This window comes from Peromyscus californicus, unplaced genomic scaffold (genome assembly GCF_007827085.1).
Source record: "Peromyscus californicus insignis strain IS unplaced genomic scaffold, ASM782708v3 Scaffold_22__1_contigs__length_63687245, whole genome shotgun sequence".
Classification (NCBI taxonomy): Eukaryota; Metazoa; Chordata; class Mammalia; order Rodentia; family Cricetidae; genus Peromyscus; species Peromyscus californicus.
Window position 1 is genome coordinate 26773850 of NW_026294525.1, and position 22314 is coordinate 26796163.

At 45.3% G+C, this 22314-nt stretch overlaps 1 protein-coding gene across 1 annotated transcript; it reads left to right on the plus strand.

Annotated features, from left to right (window-relative positions):
• The first annotated feature begins 8039 nt into the window (after positions 1–8039).
• On the plus strand, positions 8040–20530 carry Perp (p53 apoptosis effector related to PMP22). Its single transcript, XM_052750620.1, has 3 exons — positions 8040–8966; positions 17989–18129; positions 19106–20530. The coding sequence occupies exons 1-3, from the start codon at positions 8753–8755 to the stop codon at positions 19330–19332; spliced, it is 582 nt and encodes a 193-aa protein (XP_052606580.1). The 5' UTR covers positions 8040–8752; the 3' UTR covers positions 19333–20530.
• The last annotated feature ends 1784 nt before the right edge of the window (positions 20531–22314 follow it).

Here is a 22314-nt window from a genome sequence, read left to right on the forward strand (position 1 = left end):
TATTGGAAATTCTGTCCTAATCCAAGACCAGACTTACTTTAACTCATTTTTATGAAACCCTTGTCAGAAATTTTTAAAAATGAGCATACTGACACAGTACAATCCAAAGAGCTCTCATGAGGAATGACACAGAAGAATACTAGGATCTTTGTTTCTACAATTATGTTTCTATGGGAGCAGAAAATGGTTAACCATGAAAACACATCAGCTGATAATGGGCAGTGGTCCCCAATCTGTCACCAGGTGTTTCACGAAGCTTTAGTTGACACTGTGTGGAGTGACAGCGTGCAGTGTACATGTCGTGTGTTCAGAACCAAGAGTGCAGCTCAGTTACCCGTCAGCACTGCTGAGTGCTGCCACAATAGCCTAGACTCGTTACACAGTTGACGTTAAATTAATTTTAGGTCAATGCACCCTTAGTAACCCTTCACTGTTGGCCATGTTTTGGTGATTCCACAGTTATGTGACTCTCTACGGGGCTGTGGTCTATAGTGTGTGTGGCTGTGATGCAGTGCCCACAGAGAACATCCCCTAAAGAAAAAATATTGAATAAAGGGGCAGTGATTTTCTCTGACTTGTTTTTTAAAATAATTACCTGGGAATGATTGATCTGCCAGCTATGATACTTTGTCTCTTCCAGTTTCCAACATGAATAAAGAACATAGCAATAATCACAACAGAACAATGGAACGCTCCATTATGCTTAGCTTCATGTTTAAACAAAACGCTTCAATTTTGTCTATCTAAAAACTCAATCTGAAAGATGTCCATACGTAAGTTTAATGAGGATGACTGAGAGTGAGTTTTTGTACTTATTCTACGACAAAAGTGACCTTCCAAATAACAAACCAGCATTCATAAAGGAAAGTATAGGAGGACAGTTTCAGATTGAAAAAAAAAAAAAGTTCTGCAGATAGTACAAAGAGCTCTCATAAGGTCCCACCCAGTTCCCATTGTCAACAACTTAGATGAGTATGTTGGGTTTCATTCATTAGAAGTAGTGCTTCATCTTACAACTAATACAAATACATTAGTAGTAGCTAAAGAATAAAGGCATTTTTGTGTATGTATCTGTGTCTATATAGGTATCATATATCATCTATCTACCTATTATCTGTTTACCTATTTATCATCCATCTATCATTATCATGTATATCTATCATCTATCTATCTATCTATCTATCTATCTATCACCTATCTATCTATAATTATCATTGTCTATATCTATCTATCATCTATCTGTCTATCTATCTATCTATCTATCTATTTATCTATCTATCTATCTATCTTCTACCATCTATCTTATCTATCCAGTTTTGACATAAGGTTTTATCATGTAACCCAGGCTGTGCTGGAGTTCACTGTGTAGCCTAGGTTAGCCTGAAACTCCTAGCCATCCTTTGCTTTCATCCCCCAGTGCTGGGATTGCTGGCATGATCACCATGCCCGGCAAGATAGTTTTAAACCACACTGTGTGACTATCAGTTTTTCCTCAACATTTAGCCAGTTCTAAGTCTTGCTAATGCTATGCTGAAAACAAGATTCTGCTGCCATCTACTGTCCCCAATCCTTTCTCAGTTTTGGTTGCTAAGATTTTGTTTTCTTATCACTTTCTAGCATTTTAGTTTTCAGTTTCGTCTTCGACTACTTCAAAAAAATAGGTGACTAATATGTGAAACTCAGAGAGGTCAAGTCTCACAGGCAGCTGTGGACAACCCACTAGCTCACTCAGATTCGGCACACATTGAATAGCCCTCTCTACAGAAGGTCCTGGAGATACAAAATGAATGAAGGCATAGTCAGCTTCTGCAAGGATCTTTGCTCTAACACAGACTCAAGGAGACTATTACAACACAGTCTACAAGTCCTCCCAGTGGACACAGGGAAGAATGCATGGTTACTGTCGATTCAAAGCGGGAACACAGGAATAAGCCAAGATCTAGGGACAGTTTCTTGTCTGAAGTAGTCTTAAATGACTGGTAGAAAGGAACAAGGTGAACAGAAAAAGAACTGGTAAGAAAAATACTCCAGAAATAACATGAGGAGCAAAAGTAAGAAACTATTATATATGTGAGAAGAATGTTCTTGTGTGTGTGTGTGTGTGTGTGTGTGTATGTGTTTGTGTGTGTATGTGTGTGTGTGTGTATGTGTTTGTGTGTGTATGTGTGTGTGTATGTGTGTTGTTGTTGCTTTTGGTTTTTGTTGTTGTTTTTTTGAGATGGGGTTTCTCTGTGTAGCCTTCGCTGTCCTAGAAATAGCTCTGTAGACCAGGCTGTCCTTGAACTCAGAAATTCACCTGCCTCTGCCTCTGGAGTACTGGGATTAAAGGTGTGCACCGCCAACATTAAAAATGTTCCTCATGGTGAGTGTAAAACAAGGAAAGATGACAGGTGAGGATGGAAAGGCAGCAAGGACCAGACATGGAGGAATTTGTGTTTCTCTTTTAGAAAGCACAAACTTCATCTGTGTGATGATGGAAGACCAGTGAGAACCATGTGCATGACTTTTCCTGGAAGATGTTGGAATACATTGCTGGTTGGTAGAGGTCACAGCCTCCCTATGGCCTGGCAGCTTATCTCATTAGCTCCTTCCCTCCAGTAAAGCTTCCTGCTCTCTACCCGCCCTTATCTAGAGAATGTCCCTGGGCCTGGAGGACTGGCCTTATCTAAAAGCTGTCTCTAAACCAGATGCCTGGTTCTTCTTTGGCTTGACCCTTGACACAGATCCCTGCTGAGGAGACTTGGGTTAGGAGCTCTGCTATAGGACCCTACTGCCACATCCTAAGCCTTGTGATAGGAGCGTGCCACTTAATGCAAATTAGGGTTTGTCCCCAGGCTCCCCAACCCTATAGATTCCTTATACTTCGGAATAAAGATGAGCTGATTCACCGAAGTCTGTCTCCCAGAGGGCTGTCTCCATCCGTGCTCATGGGTGGCATACAAAGCTTTCTGTTGCCTCTCCTGCCTTTTTCCTTTTTTGACCTGGTGGCCAACAGGCCGAGAAGGAAAGAGGACCCCCAGAGGAAGACATGAGCATAAGGCCCCAAGGTTACATCAAAGGAATGATTCTACCCATGTCCACTTTGTAAGCCAATGGGTTTATTGAGTTACTTATCTGAAGTGTGGCTGAGGGGTTACTTATACGAAGCCTGGATAAGGAATTGCTTACAATGACAACATCCATTTGTGGTCCCCAAACAGCTTCGTCACTGAAAAGTCCCACCATGTCATGGAGGATGACCTCCCAAAAGTTGTGTAGATAGAGTTCCACTACTAGTTAGCTTTCTACTTCCTGTATACTCCAAAGACCCCAGGCAGCTGGGGCAGAATTACATGTATCTGGCAGAGGCAGGAGAGAGGAAGTGGCTATTGTCTCGGGTGAGGGTCAGATGTTCCCTTCCCCTTTCGTTAGTAGGCCAAGTCTTACATGGGAAACTCCACCTGCTCTGTTTAAGATGGTAATGACTCTGATTATGTCATATCTGAGAGAGTATTCCCTAACAGGTATGTCAAGGGGATTGCCAGGCTCCATTGAGTCCCATTATTCTAGTGATAAGTGAAAGACAGGTACAGGAGTGAGCTGAGAAGAGGCAGTTGAGTCGGTAAAGCACAGACAATCAGCATGGATAGAGTGGAGATGCTAGACCCTGGAAATATTTGGGAAGTAAGTGAGTGGCAAATTTCTTAATTATTGGGCCACAAAATGTAAGATAAAGAATCAAGGGTGACCTCAGAATTTTAGTGACCAAGATGATAGGGGAGTTGTCAGCCCAGAGTGAATATGTACAATATACCAATTGGTAAATGCTACAAGTCAGGAAAAAAAAAATAAGGAAATATTTACCATCACATGACTGAGCAGAGAGGCTGAAGAAATAGGACTTGAGGGAGTGGAATAATGGAAAGTCACATGAGCAGGCAGAGACAGATGGAGGGAAAGCCAGTGTGGTACAGGAATCTGGAACCCCAGCATTTGGAATGCTGACACAGAAGGACCAAGATTTTGAGGCCAGCTTGGGCTGCACAGTGACAAGCTGTCTCTGACACACAAACAAGCAAGCAAACCGACAGACAGGCGACAGACAGGCAAATTAAAAGAAAAAGGGACTTGAGGGGAGGGAATCACATTGTCTGTGAGAAAGAAAACTCAGATCACCCGATATTCTGCTCAGTGCTTGGCTAGGAATACTTGCCACACGCAGAGGACACAACTATTCAAAAGCCAATGAAAAGACCTTCTCTGCAGACGCACCTGCACAGTCACAGCACAGCTTTAACAAAGCCTCCTGGATCTGACAGACAGGCCCAGAACGTCAGCATTGCAGTGCATTCTGGGAAAGAGCTGGTGGGAAGTTAGATGTCCACGAGAGAAGAGAGAATGGAAGAAGGGCTAGAGAGATGGCCTAGTGTAGGAGCACAGAGCATGGAAGAGGAGCTAGAGAGACAGCCTAGTATAGGAGCACAGAGAATGGAAGAGGGGCTAGAGAGACGGCCTAGTGTAGGAGCACAGAGAATGGAAGAGGGGCTAGAGAGATGGCCTAGTGTAGGAGCACAGAGCATGGAAGAGGGGCTAGAGAGACAGACTAGTGTAGGGGCACAGAGCATGGAAGAGGAGCTAGAGAGACGGCCTAGTGTAGGAGCACAGAGCATGGAAGAGGGGCTAGAGAGACAGACTAGTGTAGGGGCACAGAGCATGGAAGAGGAGCTAGAGAGACGGCCTAGTGTAGGAGCACAGAGCATGGAAGAGGGGCTAGAGAGACAGACTAGTGTAGGGGCACAGAGAATGGAAGAGGGGCTAGAGAGACGGCCTAGTGTAGGAGCACAGAGCATGGAAGAGGACCTAGAGAGACAGACTAGTGTAGGAGCACAGAACATGGAAGAGGGGCTAGAGAGACAGCCTAGTGTAGGAGCACAGAGAATGGAAGAGGGGCTAGAGAGATGGTCTAGTGTAGGAGCACAGAGAATGGAAGAGGGGCTAGAGAGACGGCCTAGTGTAGCACTTGCTCCTCCTAAGAGGACCTGGGTTAATGTTTCCCAGCACCCAAATGTCTTACAACCATCTCTTCCTCCAGTTCCAGGGGGTCCCCCATGCCCCTCTGTTTCTGCAGCACCAGGCATATGTGTAGTTACACTTAAATACATTCCGGGAAAACAGTCAGACACGCAAATAAAAATAAATCCTAGAACAGTAGAGGGAAAGGAAGAATGAAACGCGCGCGCGTGCGTGTGTGTGTGTGTGTGTGTGTGTGTGTGTGTGTGTGTGTGTTCATGTACACATACACACATGTGGAGGCCAAAAGCTGGCATCTCATTTTCTGACTGGTCTGGAAACATCAAGCATCCTCTAGTATCTGCCTTCCTGGTGCTGGGATTACTGGTGGACTCCATAGTGCTAGACTTTTCCACGGCTTCTGGGGAGCAAACCCGAGTCTTGATGCTCGGATGGTGAGCAGTTTGTCCACCCAGCCATTTCTCCAGCCCCGAAGGGAATTTTCAAAGAAGTACCTTAAAAACTTTTACACACTGGTACTCTGGTTACCGGGGAAGAGGGGTCCCTGGTGTTAGAGTGTCTCTGTTGGAATCTGGCCTTACCAGTCAGTCATGTGGGGTCTTGAGAAAGTCATGTGACTCCCCTCTTTATGAAGATGGCAGTCATACCTCATCAGGAGGGTATGAAACACTACTGGTACAAAATAAATACTATGAAAACTGTAGTTAGCTGCTGCTATTATTATCACTATGACTTTGCCTGGGAAAATAAAATACCTATAGTATTTTCTTTCTAAATTATAAATTCATGCTTTTGTTTGCAACAGTTAGTGCTTTTGTAAGCACAATCTATCATGACCACAATTATAAAATAAAATTTTCCTTATAGTGATGGCAATTATATTAAACTTCAGCAGGACACACACACACACACACACACACACACACACACACGCACGCACGCACGCACGCACGCACGCACGCACGCACACACTGTCCATACATTTTTCTGTAACAGTTACATTTAACCAAAAAAACTGTTAAGTGCTCTGCAATACCTTTGACTTCCAGCAGGGGGAACTAGCCAACTGTATTCACTATAATCCAGAAATAGAGAGAGGCATTATGGCTAGGATGAATGACTGCATTATCTAAAAGCTGTGAGTCATGGTTGATATTCACATATAGAATAGAATTTACTCCTTTTAAGTACAAAATTCTCCCTATTCACACATATGGCCATGTCTTGTTACCTTCAGGTACTACTATTCTAAGTACCTTGAATATATTAGGTGGTGGTTTTGAGACAGGGGTCTCAGTAGGTAGCCCAGGCTAACTCAAATTTAGCATCATCCTTCCCCAGCCTCTCAAGTGCTAGAATTACTTGTGTGTGCTCCCACACCGAGGCTATATTAGAATTTTACTTCCCATTAGAACACCGCCTGGCAAATGCAACATGCTTTGCACACGAGGAAGTAGAAGCCCAAATACTTTATGTGACCTACGAGTCACAGGGCAAGCGCAAGACAGCACTCGATTTAGGCTAGTTGAGCACATAATTTGAATCAGGCTAGGAATATTATTGTTGGAACTGTGAATGGGAATCCCTGAAAAGAAGCTGTGCCTACAGCCTGACTAATAAATACCTCATCCTTGTGGAGAGGTTGGGATGTTGCAGTTCCAGAGACAAATTACAAGTTATCGGCTTGCCTACTCTGTTACTGACACATCCTGCTACTAGATAGACTTACCAGACCACAGGTTAAAAAGAAAATAAAATTCCTTTAGTATGTATTAACTTAGCAGAACCTAGCTCTCTATCAAAGGGCTAAAAAATGCCTTTTTAGACCGCAGCTAACATCTGAGGTCTGTAATTGAGATCCCTCTGCCTGTCTAAGCTACCTACCTCCCTGTTTCTACTAATTATTTTTTTAAATGCCTCAATTTGTAACTTTCTTTGTTCTGTTACCATAAAAACTCCACAAAACTGCTTCTGTTTTGAAACATGTATTTGGGGAACCTACATCTGTGTTTCTGGGCATTCATCACTCGAATTTGGCTCCAAAACAAACTATTTCTTATCCCCCTTCGAGTCTACAGAACCTAAAGAAGCAGTCATCTCTTTCAGAGATTCTGAACGTCCAATTGCCTTTGTCTAGCTTAGTATTGATGAGCTCCACTCCTCCGAACACTGGAAATTGTATCACTGGAATGAGGCAACATTACACACGGTCGAAAATTACTCAAGAAGACACCAATTAGAATTCATTTGATCAGTAAAAGTATATTAGACATAGCCAATACTTTCGTTGTTTTTGAAAGCCTTTAGGTCCTAAAGTTTAGGATGTCAGCGTCACACTTGTCTCCACACCATCGACAACGCGGACAGTTAACCTTGCCCAGAGCACACGCCCCTGCTGGGTTTTGAAACTGAAATATTGGCCTCTAATGACAATGTGTGAACTTGGTTTCTGTGAAGTGAAGGCTGGCCAGGGATATCCTGTGCTCTCAGGCACAGATCTTCGCATCCTCAGTAACTGAGAACTCAGAAAAAAACACTACTCGGCTTATATTGTGAGCGTCCTGTCATAACGATTAAGTGGGAAGCACCGCTTTCCATTTCTTTAAGATAATGTGAGGTTTCAGAAGATCCTTGGGGTACAGGGTCAGAGGTGACACTCACGAATGTTTTGGTTGACCTGTCCCAGGCTACCATGGCGCCTGGCACTGAGAACTTGTTTCTCTCAGTGCCACTCCTGGATATTGCCCCACCCTCCCTGCCACACCTGATTCTCAGGGGCAGAAGCTGGCTCAGGACGCTGGTGCTGTGTGCTGACATGTGATTTTACTTGAAACAAAAAACAAAAATTGTGTGAAGTGGATAGAACGAGGTCTACCCAGGTTAGATGTGTAGGGAACGTCCTAACTGGGGCAAAGGGAACATGACGTTATCTGCGGGGAGCAACAGGCAAAGAGTTCAAGAGTAAAAGCATTTGTTACAGGAACTGTGGGCATCCATCAGAGTTTCTGAGCTCCCTGATGGATCCAGACTGGAAGTTAGACACCAAAGCCACCCAGAAGTGGAGATGGCTTCTTGCAGCCTAGACTGTGCCACCCATCGCTGCCAGGAAGGACGGACGGGCGAGCAAACAGATGTGTGTCTATGGTGGCAAGAGTCAAGGTCCAAAGGTGGATCCCGGCAGGAAGTGCAGTCTCTGCTTGCGGGAGCCAGGGACTTCCAGGTTTGAGCGCACAAGTCCTTACATTTCAGGGCCCCTCATTTATTCATTCACAAGCCATTGGGATGTCTCAGACAGGGTGCCTGGAGCTCGAGTGTGGCCTTAGCCAGCGCTCCTCACACGGTGTGTGCACACAGCTTAGGGCAGAGGCCTGGCTTGGCGCTGGAGCGTCCACAGGTGTGTGCGCGGCGCTGGCGGCGATCGGGTGGGACTTGCAGGCGGCGATCGGGTGGGACTTGCAGGCGGCGGGAGGCACAGGCACGCCCACCCTGGCGGGGAGCCCGGGGCTGGCCTGAGCTCTGCAGCCCGGGTGACCCGGCAGGTCGGGGCGGCGCGCTCTGAGTCACCGGAATCTAGGTGTGGCCCCCGCGCGCCGCCGCGCCCCCGCCGCCAGCCCCCGGGGCCGCGTCCCCGGAGGGAGCCGCCTCTTCCTTTAGTCGCCGTGTCCGCGCTCGCGGGGGCCACTCTCCACCACCGTGCCCCGTCGCGCTCCTCCGCTCCGCGCCGCCGCCACCGACGGACGACATGCTGCGCTGCGGCCTGGCCTGCGAGCGCTGCAGGTGGATCCTGCCCCTGCTGCTGCTCAGCGCCATCGCCTTCGACATCATCGCGCTGGCCGGCCGCGGCTGGCTGCAGTCGAGCACCCACCTCCAGACCTCCTCGCTCTGGTGGAGATGCTTCGAAGAGGGCGGCGGCAGCGGCTCCTACGAACAAGGCTGCCAGAGCCTCATGGATTTCGGTGAGTGGCCCGCCGCCTCCCGGGAAGCCCTTGGGAACCGAACCTGCGGCAGCCGCTGGGGCCTGTCTGATAGGGGGTCAGGGGTAGCGGCTGCGTCAAAGGCCCGCTCAGAGCTCAGACTCCAGAATCTGGCTTGAGCCAGATGAAGCAGCAGTTTTAGGTGACCCAGATCAGGCCCAAACCCCGAAAGAGACTAGCCCAACTCATTTAAAAATAAAAGTTTTGTCAGTTCCCTGCGCCAGCTGATGTCAGCCAACGCAAGGTAAGTATTAAAATAACGTGCTGGTGTGGATTCGTTACACTACGTCTAACTTAAACTCTTTTTTTTTCCTCATGAGAAAGTCCTTTCAGGCAAAGTGGGAGAAGTTGTGATTTCAGTAGATACTTCAGAGTCTTAGCTGTCGAGCTGGTTGTGTCCACGCTTGCTCTGGGGAGGGGCCTTAGTTGAATCGTGACTGTTAGCAAACTTTATCTGAATCTGGTTTAAAATCGGAGAAGTAAACACTTCACTCTAGTGAAGTGGTGTTGGCACTTTTAACACATCGCAGGAGGCCTCCGCCCCGGAGAAGCCCCAGTACTTGATTTAACAGTCAGTAGTAGTTCTTGGGAAAAAAGCAGTTTTCTTCCCGAAGTGGATGTCCCTCTGGTTTAGCCTCGATACAGTAGTGATTGGCAGCTTGTCGGGGAGTAAGGACTACCACAGTCAAAGCTTTAGTAATCTATATTATCCTTTTAAACAGACAAAAGCAAGTTTTTTTTTTCCCTGTTCATTTTCTAGTTTCACCATAACTCGATCCTTTTCCTGGAGTAGCCCACCCAGGGCTTCTGCCAGCTGCTGCTGGGCCTGAGTTCTGGGCCCCTTATCAGCTGCCTGATATAGCTTATTCTTTCTGGGGGAACTTCCCCAGACAAGGAGGCAGGTAATAAAACTGGCAGCTGTTCCTGCTTTCTTTACGGCCTGTGCTCTCCCTAAACACAAAGACACAAATGCTTGGCGGACAGAACTTCCTGTTGCTACAAATCTTTTAGGGTCTTACAGGGAATGTATTGCCTTGGAATAACCTAGCTATATCTTAAAATGCATTCGAACTCAGTCTCTTTCAGAGGGCTTAAGAGGTATGCGTGTAGATTTTTAAAATAGACTTTGTTAATTATAGCTTACTCCAAGGTGGATCCAGCCCCAAAGAGTACTCAGTAGTGGAGTCAGCTTGCAGAGGCAGGATCAGTGTTCTTGCTGGGACATGATTTAACCTGCAGGGCCCTCTTGTGAAACACACACAATGCCATTTCCATGTTTCTTGCCTTGTAGGGTGAGCTCATCTTTTAGGGTGTGCCTGCTCTAACCTCAGGCTGATCCACTACCGTTTAAATCAAAGGGAAAAACAAGTTTTGTTTCTAGTTTGTTTCTTTAACCATGAGTCTGAAGCCTTAACTTTTTTCTGCTCTAAGCAAACACCCACCCAGGGTAAAGTTTGTTTCAATTCGCTATAGAAATCAGCCTTAGAAAAAAACCTTAGTTTCCCGAAGGAATCTTGAAAAATTGCTTAGTACTTTCATGAGGCAGTGTCTGGTTTTAATGCTAGGAGACATGTGTTAAAGCAATTGAATACCTCAGGGGAGTTACCTTTGCAGAGGTGATTAAGTGCCCATGTTGTGGTAGACAGCTCTTGCTCAACACCTAGACGCATATCACCAATGGAAAGTTGGCCTCCTTGTCAAGCTGTGGAAGGAGACAAGAGGTGGGAAGCCACTGCACCGTCTGAATCTCCCCATTATAGACAGAGATGAGTTGAAATGCTTCTTCCTTTGCTCATTCTCTGTGGACTTCTGATTAGTCTTCGACGCAACTGTAAAAGAATGGTGTGTCCTACACTTTAGGGTAATTATCTGGACAGTCGGGAACTCTATAGATCTCCAGAAAGTTTCAATAGGGCCTTGCTGGAGCTCACAGTGTGCTTGCGGGAGCTCACACAGTGTGGAATGTACACACTCCCACAGTGTGTGAGCGCTGCGTTTTGTATGGCAAGGAACAAGCAGGGTGGGTCTGTTTAAAACTGTATCAATACACAGAACTGAGCATGTGTGCCCCCCTCTAGAATGCTTCTTAATGATACTAGGAAGTAATGTTTGTTTGAAGCTATTAACAAAGCAGGACCTTCATTAGAAAGTGTTTGACAACCATGTTTTGCCAAGTGATATTCCTAACATTAATACTTTTATTTTGGTAGTAAGGATTGGTTATTCTTAGTGATGTTGACAATAATACTAAAGAGTATGCATGTTTTATAAAGGCCAATGATTTCTTAGGAATAAATGAATATACAGCACAGCAATATTATATTCTTCATCATTATTGTTAAAATTTTAAGAATTGTGGGTTACAAGGTCATCTCATCTTTTTCTAAACAAATAAATAAGCCAAGTTAGACCCTGAATATTTTGTGATGGTGGCAGCTAAATTGATATTTATCTTAACAAATACTTGTTTGAATGTTTTGGTTTGAGTTTGTCAAGAAGAATATGCGAGAGTCTAAATTGACGATTAAACTGATCATTCAAGTTTCTCCTGTAAGCCAAACTCAGAATAAAACTTCAGTGAGTATGCACACGCCGCTTTTGAAATGCTGGCACCTTCTTTTCCAGTGTAGAGAATATTTTCACAGGAATGTATTTTAAGCTTCAGCTCACAGACTTCGGGTCCCAGGCAAGCTCTGGCTTGTCAGGGTGGAGGGTATGGGGATGAGGTATGCCCCAGAAGAGGAAGGGCTGTGGAAAGTCAGAGTCTGGAGTGTAGACTGTGAAACACAGAACCTCAGTTTTACCAAAGACATCCCTTGAATCCCTTCATATGCACCCAGTGTTTTCCCTGGACATCACTTTTCCACAAGTCCAAAAAAAAAAAAAAAATAGAGAATCCTATGAAATGTTTTATCATTAAGCGCCTTGGTTCCTGAAAGTGCAGGACATGAGAAAAATAAGTTCAAACCAATCATTTACATTAGGCTAAATTCACCAGAAAAGCCTTTATTCTCTTGCAGCTTTGGGGGTAGGATGATGGGGTGGGAGAGGTTAGGGGAGTATGCCCAGGTGGAAGGGGTTGGAGGGAGTGTGCTGGGATGGGAGGGGTGGGGGAGTTTGCTGGTGGGAGGGGACAGGAGACAAGCTGTTGATATTTTATGAGGTTAGATTAGCAGATAGATTTCATGTGCCTGCACGTACATATGTTCACATTCTTTTTTTTTTTTTTTTTGGTTTTTCGAGACAGGGTTTCTCTGTGTAGCTTTGCGCCTTTCCTGGAACTCACTTGGTAGTTCAGGCTGGCCTCGAACTCACAGAGATCCGCCTGGCTCTGCCTCCCGAGTGCTGGGATTTAAAGGCGTGCGCCACCCCCGCCCGGCTCATATGTTCACATTCTTAACAGCAAATTCAAGGGTCGCCCACTCCTTTGATGGGATAACTTTAAAATATACACCGATGAGTAAACTCCAGGTGTTAAGTACCCATGGTACAGGCTAGCCCACTGTCTGTTCCAGTAGCACAGGCTAGCCCACTATCTGTTTGTTCCAGTAGCACCCCAGAGAACCTCGGTGTGTTGGGAGGGACTCCATTTGGCTCTGCCCCTAAGAACACGGACTTCTGAACCTGTGGGACTAGAAAGGAAATAAAGGGCTGGGGTCCAGCTTTCCCCAAGCAGCTTCCTTCTATTTGAGGACTTCATTCTGCCCCTTGGACCATGCTACTTGGTTACAAGTACTTCTCCTATGTGGACTGAGGAGAAATGTACTCCCCATCAGTCCTACTGTCCGGCATTCAATTAATAGTTTTTAAATATTTGAAGGTCTGTTGGCTGCAGTGGGGTGTAGCTTCCCATTTCTGACAAGAGTTCTGTGCAAATACAGTGGTAACTAGCCACCACCCAGCTGGGTTTCAGGAGGAAGTGTCAAGTGTGTAAGGATTCTCCTGTAATGCCTTGCCTGTGGCTCTCCTGCCATTTCTCCACTAGGCCAGCCATTCCTTATTGCCTTCCAGAACTTCTGCAGGCTGATGGCTTGGTCTTATATACATACGTTTTGTAGGTCTGTTCTTATTTGTCCTTGGGAGTTTTGCTCCTCCAGTGTTAAATTCTGCTTTATCTGAAGGACCTGGGAGGTCACTGGATTCCTGTGTCTCAACCCGACCACACATAGTTCCCTGGGAGTGGGAGGCAGGACGGGTTTGGGGTGTTGTTGCAAAAGCTTCCAAATGGATGGTATTCCAAAGGTTATGCCTCTGCCTTTATCTCCCTATTGAATATGCAAAACAGTATTTTTGTATGTCACATTCACCCATCTTTACTTACACGTATGATCTTTTGACTTTTAAAATATCCAGATTCCACTTCTGCCTGTGAATGGCATAAAAAACCTCACAGAAACAGTACACAAAACACATGTTAAGAACTCTGTTCCTCTAAGTGGGACCTTTGATATTGCTGGTTGGAGAATGTATGTTCTAGAATGTACTTGTATGTACTAATATGTGCTTGTATGTTCTAGAAAGGGACCCCACTTCAGTTTGATGACACATCAGTGCGCTCAGAGTCTTGGGTGGACCCCAGGCAATGGGGTGGACCTCACAACCTCACAACTATTTTGGTCTGTTTGGTCCACATGTAAAATCTATGAAGAATATAGCAAATCCATAGGAAAACACTAATTTGGGGATGGGAAAGGAAGTTAGTACGTTTCCAAAACACTTACAGATTAGGAATATAAGCAATATTTTCCTTTTTCCTTGGTTTCTCTCATAGCATAAACTTTGCAAAGTCGTACTTAAAACACAAGCAGCAGATCGCTCTTCCTAGTAGGAGGCAAAGCCAATGAACAATTTTTACCCAGAAACTCTGTTTCCCTGGAGCCCTGCTGGCTTCTGTCATCTCAGTCCAGATAGTGAATCACCTCCACACAACTAGGACCGGTCGTAAAGTTTAGTGTGTAAAATCGTAAGGAAGGACAGACTTGTTCAGAACTGATAGAGATGAACTCTGCCTGCCAAGAGCTGTGAGCCATCAAATCACAAAAGAGGAAGATTTAGGACATGTTTTGAAAAATGGATGCTTTTCCTCAGTGTTGATAACTGAGATGTAATTTGAATCGTCACATAATATAAAGTAGAAACAGTTCCCAAAGACTTGTGTACAGCTGTAGATGTTAAGCTCCTGGGCAACTAAATGAAATTGAAGGTACCTGACACACAAGTACTTTAGCTTTTTTTTTTTTTTTAATGTATATAGTGAGAAAGTGGTGCTAATGTCTGTCTGGCCAACAGTCCTCTTCTCAGACAGAACATTAGGTCTTGAACCTCCTGCTCAGACCTGGTCAGGCGGGCCCCTCCATCCTAAAAGAAAATTGCTGCTGACCTCAGAAGGCGTGCTGTCTTGCTTGGAGAAGTCTGTCCTGTATCAGCTAGGATCTTTAAGACCATGCCAAGATTTCAGTCTAAATGATAGTTAAGTGATTCAGTGTACCGTGGTGCAAGGAGCAGGTTTGACGTGTTCTACATACAACAGGAGTGCCTTTTCTCAAGAGAAAATGTTGCTTAATTTCCATTTTGATTTTCTTTAGAGTCAGCATTTTAAGTAAGCAAGACATTAACAGATTGATTTAATAGGCAAAGTGCCCCAGATGGTCCATTTTAATGATACGTTCGCCTGTTGGTGTCGGGTATGTATATTAGGTTACTATTCCTTTTATGTAATTCTCTCCACATTCCTGAAATTAAGTGTGAGTTACACTTCAGCTAAGTATCAGAGGAAGAAGTCACAGCAGTAGCCTGTTTGTGTCATTCTAGCTGACCTCAGATGAACAGGTTAGATGACTATGACACCATTACACAGAACTTATTTATCTAAGCTTTCTAGATGGCCTGTGATCACGGCAGCTCAGTTCCTATAGTACGTTCCTTGTTAGGAAACATTTCTGTTCTTACGAAAATCAAACGCTGCTGCCTGATGTACTGTTGTGTCTCTGCACTCTCTGTGTGCTTGCGTAGATGTGTTTTGCCTTTCCTGGCTTCACAGAGGGAAACACAGTTTTTGAATGCAACAGTTAACTTCGTTGAACTTGATGGCTGGCAGTAACCATACAAACAAAGAAACAAACAGACTGCTTGCTATCGGGTCACATACTGAAACCTGTGAGCTTTTGGGGGTAGCACTGCTTCCGTGTTATAGAGCTTACTCATCTAAATTCTTGTTCTCAGTCTTCAGGATGCTTACAGAAGGGGCATAAGGGAGCAGCGGAGACTGATGGCAGGGACAGGAGAAGAAAGGATATTACACTTTTGTCTCCTATGCAGAGTCCAGATTTGATCTCCTCCCCCACCACACATACACATTAACACACACTACCTGAAAGCAAGAGAGACTCTCTGGAGGGAGAAAGGGAGGAGGGAAGAAGAGGAGGGAAGAAAGGGAGGATGAGGGAGGAGGAAGGAGGATGGGGAGGAGGGAGGAGGGAAGGAGTGGAGGGAGGAGGAAGGAGGAGGGAAAAAGGGGAGGAGGAGGGAGGAGGAGGGAAGGAGAGGAAGCGGAATAGTGAGGGTGAATTTGATCAACACACAAGAACACGTGTGTGGAAAAGTCACGGTGAAGCCAGTTGTGTGGGAACTAAAGCAGCTCTTTGGCAAGAATGGAAGAACCACAAGGTTATTAACAGTTGAGCTGCCTGGACCCAGTCTTTCAAGCCCTGATGCAGGAGGTCTGGAGGGAGGCGTAGGAATCTGTATTTTTTTTTTTTTTTTTTTTTTTTTTGAGACAGGGTTTCTCTGTGTAGCTTTGCGCCTTTCCTGGAACTCACTTGGTAGCCCAGGCTGGCCTCGAACTCACAGAGATCCGCCTGGCTCTGCCTCCTGAGTGCTGGGATTAAAGGCGTGTGCCACCACCGCCCGGCGGAATCTGTATTTTAATAAGCACCGTTGCTGAATATGACATTCTGGTCTATGGGCTACCCTTAAGAAGATCTGATCAATTAATTATCTACTACAGCGTAGTCCTTTCCCAGTTAAAGAATTTCTTACACAAAAAAAGAAGAGGCAAAAGTGAGAAAAGAGACTTTGAATTGTATATTCCGGCCTTGGCTTCGTTCATGTGTTTTTAAGACAAAATATTCTGGTGTTAACCGCGCCCTAAAATCTCTCACTGGTGTAACAAGAAGAACGAGACTTGGGGGCGGGGAGTAGTAAGAACTACACCTCTCAAACTGGGTCCAATCACAGATCATCTCACCCCTCCTGCCCCCGTAGCTGAGGGGTCATTTGGAGGAGAACATGTATTGGAAGATATATAAAAATCTTTGTTCTTCTTACTCATTTGTGATGCCCAATCAGCCATGTACCTGAGGTAGCCCTTTAGGGCATGAGGCCCCTGGAAAAGGGAAAAATAGGCAGCTTCGCCCACATTTGTCGGCAGCAGATAAGGATAGGAAAATGGGTGATAGAAATCTTTAGGGATAATACAGAACCTCGCAAGTGTGGAAGGAGGTGAAAAATCTGAGGTTCTGGGAAGACATTATGGGAACAGGAAAGAAACTCTTTGGACAAAGGGGGCTAGGGAATTACCAGAGGATGATTTGCACGCAGGTACTCATCCTCACAACTTGCAGCCAGGCGTTTTTTTAGGCTGAGTTCACCGATGAGGAGCCTGTGGTCACATGATTAGCAGCTGGCAGAGGCAGGGCGTCCATGAGCTCTAGCTGCCTCGAAACCCCTTGCTTTTTCGAGGGCCAGTGTTTGACTCTGAGCACTGAAATGACTGTGCATACAGTGGGTGTGTCGTTGGCTGTGCTGTATTTTAGTAAGAAGTAGAACCCAGGGAAGGGGCACAGAGCTCCCCTTTAAAATTCAGTGAAGAGTAAAATAAGAGCATTCGCCAGTGAGTGGGTAAAGAAAATGTGGAATTTGTGTGCAAGAAAATGCTGAGCTGAAAAAAAAAAAAGAGTGAAGTGCTAATTCATGCTCTGAAATGGCTCATCTTTAAAAAATACTTTGGTGAAAGAAGCCAGTCACACAAAGTCACAGAGTGTAAGGTTCCGTTAGCGGGGAATATCTAGGATGCGCAAATTAGGAAGACGAATGATCACCAGAACTTGGGATGTGGTGGTGAGGGACAGAATGGGGAGTGACTGCAGATGGTATGTGGTTTCCTTCAGGCATGATGAAAATATTCAGGACTTGTTAATGGCGATGGTATCATAGCTCTCTGGATATGTGTGTGTGTGTGTGTGTATACATACATATATATATATATATATGTATATATATACATATACATGTACATACACACACACACACACACACACATATATCAGCCAACACAACCAACACCCGTGCAGGGGATCATGCACATCTTTTTAAATGTATGTGTTGGACTCAGACAGGCTAGATGGCCAGCTACGTATCTGCCATCTGTGTGTTAGCCTCACTTCTGGAGTCTCCCTTTACTTCGAAACTGGCAATGAGGGTGGGGTGAGCCTGCAGAAGTTGTTCTGAGGAACTAGTGCATCTCCTGATGCTAACCGCCGGCTCTGGATGCCGGGGTGTATGTGAAGAGATGAGGAGTCCGTGTGAGTTGAAGGATGGGGGTTAGTGAGTGGGTTGTACTTGGCTGGTAGATCTCCTTTCTTCCTCGCTCACAGAACAGAAGGGCACGGGGCTAGTACTGCCGTGTAGGCCTTCAAACACAGAAGTCAGATTCTGCCTCACCCCAATTCTTTTTAAGACCAAGGCCAGTAATGAAGAACTCTTGTGAAATAACTTCTGAATGAAGCCAGACATTAATAGAAACTAAATAATAATCCATAATATTTTCCAGTTGTCCCCCTTGAAGTGTGGAGATACTTACCTATTCCCAACCCCTTCACAAAACAAAAGAAAATCCCTCCCCTCCCCCAAAACTCTCTCCTGGAGGGTGGGGGTCGGATGCTTTGACCAGCAGTTTGGGACCTGGCATGTCTGTCTTACAAACGTCCGTGTCTCTGTCTTGCAGCGTGGGGACGAGCGGCTGCCGCCACGCTCTTCTGTGGCTTCATCATCCTGGTCATCTGCTTCATTCTCTCCTTCTTCGCCCTGTGTGGACCCCAGATGCTCGTCTTCCTGAGAGTTATTGGAGGCCTCCTCGCCCTGGCTGGTAAGACAAGAGTGCCAGCAGATCCTCATTTGTTGTCAGTGGGCGTGGGGAGAATGTTCTAGTCGGTCTCTGTGGCTCTCCACGGAGGACCTCCGGCAGTTATACTTTCTGATTTGTCCTTGGAAATGGGAGGGAGGGAGAGAGGGAGTAGGAAGGGGAGGGGGAAGGGGGAAAAGGAAAGAAAGAAAGAGAGGGGAGGGGGGGAAAGAGAGGGAGGAGAGGAGGAAGGAAGGAAAGAAGGGAAATAGGAAACGCTTTAGCGTCTATCTGTGGTGCTCTAGAAAGAACTTATTATGGTAGAACAATGGGGAGGACAAGTAATGGTTTTGTCCAGTTAGATCCTCACGTCACGCAGAGTGATTTACTTCCCACTTGTTTTCTCCCTGGTGTCTGTGTAGGACACACCTTGCTCCCAGGCATCTCTTAACACTCATCTGTTTTGGCCCGTGATTAGTAGCTAAATTCCTCTAGCCACTAAACATCCTTTTAGAGACCCTGTCATTAAAGGGAGAAGCTTTGTGAATGGCGGTATTGTGACTGTGTGTCCTAGCTGGCTGGGATACACACCGCGACCAAAAGCAAAGGGTTTATTATTACACTTTATGAGCGAAGCCAGAGTAGGAGTTCAGACAGGGGGGGGGGGTAGAAACTAAAGCAGAAATCATAGAGGAACCCTGCTCGCTGGCTTGCTCAGTGCTCAGCTTTCTTCCTTATGCAACCCAAAACCACCTGCCCACGGGTGGCACTGCCCACAGTGCACTGGGCCTTTCCACACCAACCCTGAATCAAGAGAACGTCTCACAGCCATGGCCGCAGGCCAATCGGATGAAGGCATATCTTCAGCTGAGGTTCCCTCCTCCCTGGGAGATTCCGGCTTGGGTTGAGTTGACAGACACCAACCAGTACACTGTGCATTCATTCATGTATTCATTCACTTGTACTTCCATACTCTGAGCTTCTTTTTCCTTCCCTTTAGCTATTTTCCAGATCATCTCCCTGGTAATCTATCCAGTGAAGTACACACAAACCTTTGACCTTCATAATAATCCCGCTGTCAATTACATCTATAACTGGGCCTACGGCTTCGGATGGGCGGCCACCATCATCTTGATCGGCTGTTCCTTCTTCTTCTGCTGCCTCCCCAACTACGAGGATGACCTGCTGGGCAATGCCAAGCCCAGGTACTTCTACACATCGGCCTAATGTCGGAGGGAGACCCCCAAGAGAAGCCCTGCTGCAAGACGGGTCCTGAGGAGGAAACTGTTCTCCAAGCCACAAGGAACCTATGTTTGGGCAGTGTTCCTATGATCAGAAATGCTGGAATAAATGTTAAAGAAAATGCTTCGTAAATAGCGTTAAGTTTCATGTCCTGCGTACGTCTTGTGGAGTTAGAAAAGACTTGTTTCTGTTTGCTAATTTTATGCTAATTTCTCCTTACATCAAATCTGTATCATTTAAACTGCTGTTGTTAAAGAGTGTGCATGTGGAACTTAATAAGGTAGAAACGAGATGGCTTCTGAGACTTAATTATCTGACCAAGCTTTCGTTTTTTCAAGTTAGAACAGATTATTTCTACTAAGGGCTAAGGAGAGAGGGAGTTATTGGTAAAATAATCTCAGTGACCAAACATCCTAAAAATTAATGCCAAGAACAAAACAAACTTTTTGACGTTTTCAGTTACATAAAGAGGCAGAACGCTTTCCTAAATGAGCATCCTTTGTGGGAATTGCTAGTCAGTGTTTTGAACAATTGCTGTCTCGCTTAGCTTCGTGTTGACTTGCTGCGACATGTGGGGAAGCGTTCCCATGGCCAAAGCAAGTGCCAACAGTCAGGCCGCTGTCACTACTGAAATACTATAATGAAATTCCCTCTTTTAATGGAGTTTGACGTAGTTTAAAGGGGTGGGGCGTTGGAAGAAGCCATACCAAGTCTGTACAGTTTCGTGTCTGTATGCTCAGAACCAGCATCGACGGGATGCGAGGATGGATTAGGTCTGATTCATCCTGACTGGTGGATGTGATGGCCTCAGGTAGGAAGGCACAGGAGGGTCACCACTGCTACTGCAGTGCCGTCCAAACACCCTGAGGAGAAGAAATGTCCCTTCATCATCTCAGCCTTAACAGATTTTAACTGTAACAGAAACCTAAATATAATTGAACCTGGTCTTCCTTGGTAAACAGACTGAAACTGTCTGATCTAACACATACAACTGGAGAATTCAGCAATGAGTTTCTCTGCATAGATATTGGATGGGCTATGATTAGTATTTTTACCATTTATACTCACGTAATGGGAACCCGCTTATTTTATACAGCAGATGACTATTTTGTAAGTTGCAGCAAAAGCAGTTGCAGTTTTCATCTCCAGCTTCCCCCCCAATAAACCAGGTGTTCAAATCCTATGTCTGGCTTGTGGTTTTGTTGTTGTTGTTGCTAATTTTCCATTCTGTGAGAGGAATTAAAAATTCTTCCAATGGGTAAGAAAATTAGACAAAATGAAGTTTCATGTCTCACTTTTAAGGGTTTTGGTCTTGTTTAGGTATTCAATTGCATTTTAAAAAGTTTATCCTACAACTTTAATCTTGTGTACTGGGGTACCTAAGGAATTCATTGTCATAAACCGTAAGGAGCTTTCATTGAACCCAATTATATTACATTATTTATTTGGGTTTGGGTTGAAAACCATCCGTTTGTTAAGCCTACATTTAGACAGTTCAGAACACTTGTGGAGCCAGTATCTCTCCGCCCAAACTTTTTGTCATTTTTGTGCATCTTAGGTTTGGGTTGACCCTTCCCCTCATGTCAATCATATTTTTTAGTGTAGTAACGAACTCTAAAAGTCTGACGTGTACTTCCTCTCAGTGAGCAACACCACGCGTGCAGATATCAGACAGTGTCCATCCAGCTGGGCCCACAGTGGATTAATGTTGGCAGGTTCAGATTCTAGGATTCACTCGTGTGGGTTAGTTGATGGGTTGGTTGGTCACCCCTCTCTCGTCTCCTGGTTGTGAGCCTCCTCTTTGGGATGGGCCCTCTTCCATCCAGGGGTGGAGGTGGTAGTCTGCCTTCCCTGCCCACCTTCCCATTCAAACCCTTCCCCATCATCGGTTGAAAGTTGGTTCTACCAGAGTGCCTGTAAAGTGTGAAGCAGGGCAGTGACGGGTGGGCAGAAGGATGGAAGCATTCTGCCTTCCTGCTTCTTTCGGCTGGTTGGTCTTTGGCACGGAATTTTCATCTTATGCCTTTTGATATATGAGGTAAGTACTTCATCATAAATTTACACCTTTTTTTGTTTTTTTTTTTTTTAATCTAACTTTTCTGTGACAGGTTGGGAATTCAAACTGGTAATTAGTGCTAAAATTCCCATCTGCCAAAATAATAGCATAGCTATTTCAAGAAGACAATGGATGTAGAGATGACAAGACTTGAGTCTGTTGTCCAAGGATGACGGGTTACAGACTTCTCCAGAACATGCACTTTCGAGTTGTGACCTATTCGACTTTCTTCTTCCCTTCCCCAATCCATAACACACTGTATTTTAGTGGTAAATGTTTTAGGGGAAATACGAGTTGTGGGGGCAGGGAACCGATAGAACAGAAGAAGCCTTTCACTGGAAACACGGGAGACAAAGATACACTAAGTGGCATTACTTCCTGAATGTTCCATTTCTTGCACCGTTACCTAAGTTCGCAGGTCCTCCAGGCCCCAGAGGTTCTGATTCCCCGCGACAGATCTACAACAAGCACTAGGAAAGGTCTCGAGAATTCTGGACAGACCTGACTGAGAAACCACCTAGAGACCAGCAGTGCCTTGCCTGAGATTCCCCGCGGCAAGGCTGAGGTAGTTTTTAGTTACCTAATTATATTGAGTCCCCGCCCTTTAAATAAGCAGTGCTGGGATCTCAAACAATTATCTCATGCGCACTCTGTGAGTAGCCAGAAGTGCTAAGTGCCACTTGCTATTGACTGTAACAAAGGGGTAATACATCACATCCTTTGCTTTCCACCGGGTGATTAATTCTAGCTCCCAAGCCATACACTATGGAAAGAATGGCCATGATATGCCGGAGGAGACCAGAACCATAACGTCTCAATCAGGCTGGGTTTCCTCCAAGTTACTGAGAGATATTCTTATGAGTTAAATAAGCCTGCGTGTTGAGAACCTGCCTTGCGTCCGAGGTTCTCCT

Coding starts and splice junctions, on each gene's coding strand:
- Perp (XM_052750620.1), top strand. CDS start 8,753: ATGCTGCGCTGCGGCCTGGCCTGCGAGCGCTGCAGGTGGATCCTGCCC. Junction 8,967..17,988: donor CCAGAGCCTCATGGATTTCG/GTGAGTGGCCCG, acceptor TCTGTCTTGCAG/CGTGGGGACGAGCGGCTGCC. Junction 18,130..19,105: donor AGGCCTCCTCGCCCTGGCTG/GTAAGACAAGAG, acceptor CCTTCCCTTTAG/CTATTTTCCAGATCATCTCC.